At 51.1% G+C, this 8,791-nt stretch overlaps 1 protein-coding gene across 1 annotated transcript; it reads left to right on the top strand.

Annotated features, from left to right (window-relative positions):
- Positions 1–5,125: 5,125 nt before the first annotated feature.
- Positions 5,126–8,571, top strand: LOC124687410 (GDSL esterase/lipase At5g55050-like). Its single transcript, XM_047221192.1, has 5 exons — positions 5,126–5,297; positions 7,439–7,569; positions 7,642–7,878; positions 7,963–8,212; positions 8,293–8,571. Exons 1-5 carry the CDS (start codon positions 5,138–5,140, stop codon positions 8,517–8,519), a joined length of 1,005 nt encoding a protein of 334 aa, XP_047077148.1. The 5' UTR covers positions 5,126–5,137; the 3' UTR covers positions 8,520–8,571.
- Positions 8,572–8,791: the final 220 nt, after the last annotated feature.

Below are 8,791 nucleotides of genomic sequence, written 5' to 3'. Positions count from 1 at the left end.
ATCCAACAAGAGAGTGTAGAGTGGTTTTATTATGTGATCAATGTTGAGAGTGTCCACTAGTGAAAGTATGATCCCTAGGCCTTGTTTCCAAATACCGCAATCATCGCTTATTTACTCGTTTTATCGCATCTTTACTTCCCGCAATATTACTACCATCAACTGCATGCCAGCAAGCTATTTTCTGGCACCGTTACTACTGCTCATATACATTCATATCACTTGCATTTTACTATCTCTTCGCCGAACTAGTGCACCTATACATCTGACAAGTGTATTAGGTGCGTTGGGGACACAAGAGACTTCTTGCACTGTGATTGCAGGGTTGCTTGAGAGGGATATCTTTGACCTCTTCCTCCCTGAGTTCGATAAACCTTGGATGATTCACTTAAGGGAAACTTGCTGCTGTTCTACAAACCTCTGCTCTTGCAGGCCCAACACTGTCTACAGGAAAAGAAGCGTGCGTAGACATTAGGGGTGCGGATGCTAACCCGAAGGTGGACTTTTTAGGCATATATGCATGCTGGATAGCGGTCTATGTTCTTTATCGTAATGCCCTAAGTAAATCTCATAGTAGTCATCATGATATGTATGTGCATTATTATGCCGCCCAACTGTAATTTGTTCACCCAACATGTTATTTATCTTATTGGAGAGACAACACTAGTTAACTGTGGATCCCGGTCCATTCTTTTACATCTGAAATACAACCTACTGCAATCATTGTTCTCTGTTGTTCTTTGCAGGCAAACATCATTCTCCACACCATACGTTTAATCCTTTGTTTACAGCAAGCCGGTGAGATTGACAACCTCACTGTTAAGTTGGGGCAAAGTATTTTGATTGTGTTGTGCAGGTTCCACGTTGGCGCCGGAATCCCTGGTGTTGCGCCGCACTACACTCCTTCACCAACAACCTTCGCGTGGCCTTCATCTCCTACTGGTTCGATAACCTTGGTTTCTTACTGAGGGAAAACTTGCTGCTGTACGCATCACACCTCCCTCTTGGGGTTCCCAACAGACGTGTGCTTCACGCGTCATCAATGCCAGCGACGGCCAGGAGGAAGACGGAGGCGCCGCTGGCAGCGACGGCGAGGATGAGGAGGAGGACTCCGACACCAAGTTCGCCCGGCTGGAGGCGCATGACGACAAGGGGGCGGCAAGGAAGGAGGCCAAGGCAAGGGCGCAGGCGCGGGCCGTGAGTCGTCGTCGTCCGTTCACCGACGACGACGACGAAGACGACGACATTTCGTCCGACTCCAACTCCTCCACAGACGCGTCGTTCGCTAGCTCCTCTTCTGACGAGGAGGTGACAAGCAAGAGGCGCAGGAGTCAGGACGACGAGGCAGGGCCTTCTAACAAAAAGGCCAAAAATTAGTTTTTAGTTTATTAGTTTTTAAATTTGTTCTTGTTTGTATGCTAAATTTGAACTTTTTCGATTCGAGTAATCTTCCCGGTAAACTGTTTATGGCAGCAACAAGATCATTCTATACTACTTGTTTTCGCGTTAAACTTGGTCATTCATATAAATTGGTGAGTCCATCAACAAAAATGAAGAAAATAACAGTTGCATGTCCAAAATACGTCGGACCACTAGGATTGGCTCCAACGCAAACAGACATTTCGCACCTTGCGGATATTTTCACGTCCGCCAGGCGACGCAAACGGACGGCCGCGAAAAATTTGGACGTCCGAAATGCGTCGCTCCATTGGAGATGTCCTAAACGGGTGAAAAAAAAGGTGCTCGTGCATGCAGATCACAGAGTCCCAATGTGAAGCAGAGATCACCTCCTCAGCCTCAAAAGGAAAAGACTCCTCTGTCCACTGCTGTCGTTTTATTTTTGTTGCTTTCAAAAAGGAAAAAAAGTGATGCGAGTATATGTGCTGCTAGCGGATCTTCTTTTTCTGCCCGGCCGCATCTGACACTCCTAGCTTCAGTTGTAAGTAATGGTAATAACAATATGAAAAGAACCAAGCGTAAAGACAGAATTATTAGATGCTTTAAACGTACAAGAATGGGCTAGCACAGCCCTGGGGTGTCCAGTCTTTAGGTTCCAGCTAAGCTTGCTTCGATGATCAGATGCACACATCAAAAAGTAATTAACCGGCATTAGATTCCGGGCGTGTTTTTCTATCCTTGAAGGCTTGCAAACGTGTAGCAGCTAGCTGGGGTGCATGTACAAGCGAATCGATAGTAGGTTTGGTGGTCGAATTTCAGTGAGGGCATATGTTCCAGTGGCCTGATCTATTTTCAAAACTAAATACTTTATGTCGTTTTTGGTTCGTTTAGGTTTGTCAGTGGACACAAAGTTGGTTGATAACTTCCTTGCTCGTTTAGTCCAGGAGCCAGGTCTAGCGTGCAGGCGCATTTTTTTCGCCATCATTGACCACGATGCGATTTACTTCTCGCCGATAAACATCCCGTGCACCCTTTTCCCACACGCTCGCCCGATCGTTTCCTACGTTGGGAGCGGTGTCGCCTAGGTGAATGGGCAAATGCTAGCACCCATGGCAGACCACGACCTAGTGAGATGGCGCATGCCCACTTCCCAAACGACGCCGAGACGGCCGAGATCGCCATGAGGAAGGCGTTCAATGCGGAGGAGACCGTCGTATACCTAGGTGTCCTCTTATCCACGCGAACCAAAACGGGACAATCCTGTTTCGTTTCATCAGCCCGCTGAACGTGCCCTAAGTGCATCTCCAGCGACGTGGCGCAAACAGACGCTCAGCGACCGTTAGCATCTGCGCGGACCGGAAATGCGTCTGGCACCACCTCTAGCGGGCCGACGCAAAGTGATCGGGCCATCCGCGGAGACGCAAACCTGACCAAATATGCGTCAGGTTTGCGTCTCTGCGGACGCTCGGCGGACGCACAAAGTGTCCGCTCGCTTCTCCGCCGGGCCAGCCTGGCAGCGAGACTGCATCGAGGGCATCGCTTCGGCGGTCAGCGTTTCCGCGTCTGCGCCGCAGCCTTCGCCATCAATGGCGCGGCTGCCTGTTCTGCACGCGCACTGGCAGGCGGCGGCTGGGCTTCTGCGTCGCCTTCAATGCCATCGTATCCCGCGCGCGGCCACGCTTAAAAGACCACTGGTCGCGTTCCTCCTTCCCCCACACCTCCACTCGCACCACCACCGCCGCACCGCCATGGGGAAGAAGAACGACTTCGAGGCCTCCGACAGCGGCTGCAAGAGGGTGCCGCTCCCCGTCACGCTGGGGAGGCTCATGCACGGCAAATGGATGCCGTGCGAGCGCTGGGCCGGCGTGCAACCGCTCGGCGGCCGGCGGCTCCGCGCCGCCGCCGGGTGCCCATCCCTCCCGTCCCTGCGCGCGAGCCTGATCGGACCGCGGAGATCCGGCGAAGGAGGCGGTACTTGCCCCGGACCTCCGCGACGATCCGGCGTACGCCATCGACTCCGACAGCTGGCGTACGTATCTGTCGACCGAGACAGATAAGAGAAGAAGGACGAGCTTCATGGGCGACAGGGATTTTCCCTTCGGGTCTGCACCGCCGACTCGTCCACGACGACAGGAGGCGCCGAGGCATCGTCAGCAGGCGGCGACGCGCGCGCAGCACAACGAAGACGACGACCACGACGATGCCGCCTACGCCGCCTACGACGATGACGATGACTACATCGAGGCGCTCACGTACCATAACGAGGAGGTGAAGGACGACAGCGACGACTACGTCGCGGCCGTCTTCCACGAATGGCAGCAGGCCGTGGCGGAGGGCCGCGTTTTCGAGTTCCCAGAGAACATGACGGACGACGAGATGACGAAGGTCGGCGTCCTCGTCTCCGAGAACGACGCGCCTGTGCAGCCGCCGCTGCCCCGGTACACCACCGGCGTCATGCCGCCGGGCCTGTCGGAGGATGAAGCCCTTCGACTGGCACTACAGGACTCGGCGGCGCCACAACCGCAGCCCTGGGCACCGCCGCCACAGCCACAGCTCTGGGCGCCTCCATCGCCGCCACAGCCGCAATCCTGGGCGCCTCCTCCACCGCCGCCACAACCATACCCCTGGGCGCCTCCGCCGCCACCACAGCCGCAGCTCTGGGCGTCTCCACCGCCGCAGCCCTGGGCGCCTCCTCCACCTCCAGCACCGCCGGCGCGCCCGGCGTACGCTCCCCCGGATGGCAACTGGCCGTGGGTGATACCGAAGCTCATCGTGCTCGACAGCGAGGAGGAGCAGCAGTAGGCGTTAGGGTTTTTTTCATGTTTTAACTTTGTAAATTATGTTTCATGTATTCAAAAAATGGTTCGGCCAAAAAAAATGCATCATGCCGCTGGAGCCACCCGACGCAAACGAACGCATGGTCGATTTCGACCATTCCGGCCGACGCAAACGGACACGCGCGGACGCTAAAATGTGTCGCGCGGCTGGAGATGCGCTAAGCTTGTTAGGTAGGAGTAGAATATATTCCTTCCTAGACTAGTGTACAGACAGAAGCAACAAGTTCTAGTTAAGCCAAGTTACCGGCTTTGGTGTTTGTGCATTTGCTCACACGAGTAGACTCACTATTCTAGCCAAGACGGTATCTGAAGACGTACGCTACAACATTTGACGGCAGAAGAATGGAACATCACGGATCCCACGGAAGAAGCCATGAAGTTAGCTGGAGAAGTATGTCGAGAGATTTATTCAAGGTACAAGATCGAGCTGCCGTTGCCGTCGACTACTCTGATTTTTTCCTTTTCCAGGTCCTGGGTGGCAACAGAAAAATGAAAGATGTATGATGATGAGTACGTGTAGAATATGCTCGACTCCTCCGTCTACCATGACTGCGTCAGGTCTGAAGGGTCACGTACGTCTTCCTTTACCAAAGCAAACTTTGTACAGTGCTACGAGCAGCGGTAGTGCTAGTGCCATGCCACACACTACCCTACCAGTCTTAAAGCGAGCCACTATAGCCTGCCTTGCCATCTCCTCCCTTCTTTAAAGTGGCTTGCCGGACTCGGCCAGTCGGCCCTCTCTCAAAGCCAAAGCAGGTTCTAGCCAGCCATCACCACACTGAACTGAGCAGCTCTAGCCTCAGCAGCACGCGGCCATGACTACGGCTTCGCCGGCAGGGATGATACAGGCGCTGCTTGCGCTCGTGGCATTCTTCGCGGTGGCGGAGGCGGCTAAGGTGCCGGCGATGTACGTGTTCGGCGACTCGACGGCGGACGTCGGCAGCAACAACTACCTTCCGGGCAGCGCGGTGCCGCGGGCCAACTTCCCGCACAACGGCGTCGACTTCCCCACGTCGCGCGCCACCGGCCGGTTCAGCAATGGCTACAACGGCGTCGACTTCTTGGGTACGTTCGCGGTGCTCCGCCTGTACTGTACTTCGTCCTCCTCTGCTGCATTTCTCTCAGCCTGTTAGCTTCAGCTTACACCAGCTTGGACTAGCTTACGGTATAGCGGCCCCATTTATGGTGTGCGATATTTTGCGGACGAAATCATGGATCCGCCGTTTCAGTTCACCGTGGACGCTGAATCGCTGAATTTGATTTTGACCAGAAATAGGTTGCTGAATGGGTTAGGCCTCAGAGGTTGAAACTGATCAGTTCAAGCATGCCTGTTCCCTGGCGTGTGTGTTCTTGATCTTGAGCAAATTCATTTATCGTTGTATTTTTCTTGGTAGTGTGCTCATTTTAGAAGTCCCGTGGAGAAAAAAATTGAGAGCCAAGGGTCACAGTCACAGAGTTACAGTAGAACAGAGACCTGGCCCGCACGCAATCAATTCCGCTGCGTCTCGCTTGTCGCTTCCCGCCGCGCGATGACACTATGGCAGTAGTGCAGGCTGCAGACAGTGCGGTGAAGGGACAAGTGTCTCTCGGAGTGATCTTTATCCTACATGGTTTTTCTTTTTCAAAATTTACACCGCCTTTCTCATCTGCCAAAACTTTAAAACTTATATAACCTTTTCTTTGTCACGTCATACTGGATGGAATCCAAACGAAGGACACACCATTTTGGTTGGCAAGTTTTTTTAAAATTTGTGCAAAAAATCGCTAAGTCATTTCATTTTAGTCATACTAAATGGCGTGACCTACATATTTTCTGTTTTCTAACTTATTAGAGGATCTGAAAACGTTTTTTGAAGGTCCAAGATCTATCCAGACTAGCAAACTGAAATGACGCGACAAAAATAGCTAAATGGTTTTAGTCTAGCCAGCTGGCATGTCATGTACTTTAGTTAAATCATCCACCATAAAAACTAAAATAGCCACATAATTTTAAAATTTAGAACGCGCCAAAAATGGTCTAATATTGAAAAAGAGTCATTTACGTAAAAAAAAAAAGAACTGTCGAATCGTTTGTTGCTACACATTCAATTTACCAACACGCATAAACGAGACGGTCTGGCAACCGTGACGCCGTGGTTTGTAGGCTCCAACATAGTTCAGTTTACACCAAGTAAATTAAAGAAAAGTACCACGTTTCCGTCTCTCTCCCGTGGATCTGTGCTGCCGACTAGCCCCTCCGCCACCTGTGCTGCCAACTAAGCCCTGACGAGCGGGTCCTACTTGTCAGGATTGTTGTCAAAATGCTACAGTATTAGATTGGAATTAGTGCGATCTGTGACTTCACGCCCCAGAATTGGTAGGTTTTTGCAAAAATTAGCAAAGCTGACCTGTTACCCTAGCCCAAAAATTAGCGAAAAATAGTTTTTTTTTTTGTGATTTACTCGTTTATATACCACACAATACTGCAGCTCTACAGTTGCTTCTAGCCTACGCAAAATGTACACCTCGCATGGTGAACCCACAGACCCATTCCGTGGCCACAGCCTCACAGGTCGCACCCATATTTGGTTGCTTCACCCTGATGTTTTTTATGAGGGCATCTTCAGCTTCCAATCACAAAACGTCCGTTATAAAATGAATATAAAATTGTCTGTTTGAGCTGGGAAAACGTTGATATGGACATGCGCCGGGCAGCTGTTTGGGTCGGACCGCAGAAGATGCCCTTGTACACGGTTTGCTAAAATCAGGGCACACCGTTGTTTTCAGATTTGATCACGATTTCAGAATTTAGTTTGTTCTTTATCTTTGTGCATATAACTGATGTTTTCTACCCTGTCCTAAAATATAAGCCTATTTCGAAACAGAGGTAATACTTCAAAAAGTTTTTCCCCAATTTCTGCTGATAGAAACCATAGACTAAAATTCCTATGTTTGTGTCGTTAGCTTTAGGTGGCGGCTGTAATTTTTCGTTTTTGGTTGTTTGACTTTAAACACGCGTGGGCATGAAACTCTGTGTTTTCGTTATCCTTGGGTAATGAAATCCGGCCCAGCGTGGTCGTTTGGAAAAAAAAAATAGACTAAAAGGATCACCAAATTAGAAAGTAGACGCACGACCTTCCGATGTTCTGAATTTGGTACTATTCCTAACTAGCATTCAGTTTGTTTGTTACGCGATTGTGACCATAATATTCCGTGATCTTTGTCAGCTCTTAACATGGGATTCAAGCGCAGCCCCCCGCCATTCCTCTCGGTTGCCAACCGAACCAACAAGCAGATTGCCAGAGGACTGCTGGGAGTGAACTTCGCCTCTGCAGGATCAGGCATTCTCGACACGACGGTAAGCAACTGACCAAAGCGATCTTAACCTCCTGTATGTTCTGAACTCACCATGATTTCCTTCTTCACGCAGGGAGACTCAATCGTCGCAATGAGCAAGCAGGTCAAACAATTCGAGACTCTTCGGTGCAACATTTCTGCACGCATCAGCAGGGAAGCAACGGACAACATGCTGTCGAGATCCTTGTTCCTCCTCAGCACCGGTGGCAACGACATCTTCGCATTCTTCTCGGCGAACAGCACGCCGACGGTAGAGCAGAAGCAGCTCTTCACCTGCAACCTCGTTTCGCAGTACAAAACACATATGAAGGTATGGCAGCCTCTTGTCAGTGCTCTATCTGTTCTAACAAATATAGTATGATCTCACAAGTGCGAGTGTGTGTTTATACGGCAGGCTCTATATGATCTCGGGGCGAGGAAGATCGCCGTGATCGACGTCCCGCCGATCGGGTGCTGCCCCTACCCGAGAAGCCTGCACCCTCTCGGTGCCTGCATCGATGTCCTGAACGAGCTCACTCGTGGGTTCAACAAGGGCGTCAAGGATGCCATGCATAGCCTCAGCGCCAGCTTGAGTGGCTTCAAGTACTCCATAGGGAGCTCGCACGCCGTTGTCCAGAGCATCATGAAGCACCCACAAAGACTAGGTACATGATCAACACAGATGTGCTCGTTAGAGAACAAAGGTTCAGTCTTCAGAGGCTGACGGCAATTTTTATTTTTTCAGGGTTCAAGGAGGTCACTACGGCGTGCTGCGGCTCAGGCAGGTTCAACGGCAAGACGGGGTGCACGCCCAACGCCACGCTGTGCGACAACCGGCACGAGTACCTCTTCTGGGATCTGCTGCATCCCACGCACGCCACCTCCAAGCTCGCCGCCGTGGCCATCTACAACGGCTCGCTGCACTTCGCGGCGCCCATAAATTTCAGGCAGCTAGTGGAGGACCAGTCCTAGAGCTCCGATGTGCGCATGATCGAGTTGTGTCATAAATTTGGTTTATATGTCTGTTGGTGGTACTAGTGTAGGATATGCACGGCGGTGTTCGTCTCTGGTTTATCTTGTGTACATTAGGTGTGGTGGTGTCGCGTAGTGTGGATTATGAAAATCAAAATGACATCTCTCAACCTTTTCTTTGCTGATACTTCATTCAGGTTTGCTAGGTCACTTTCCCAATCTCAGAAAACTGAGACTATGAAGCTTCTCTCCTACTTCTCTCGCATAAGCAT

The sequence above is a fragment of the Lolium rigidum genome, chromosome 2 (genome assembly GCF_022539505.1).
Source record: "Lolium rigidum isolate FL_2022 chromosome 2, APGP_CSIRO_Lrig_0.1, whole genome shotgun sequence".
NCBI classification, from domain to species: Eukaryota; Viridiplantae; Streptophyta; class Magnoliopsida; order Poales; family Poaceae; genus Lolium; species Lolium rigidum.
This window is presented reverse-complemented; position numbering and strand designations above follow the sequence as displayed.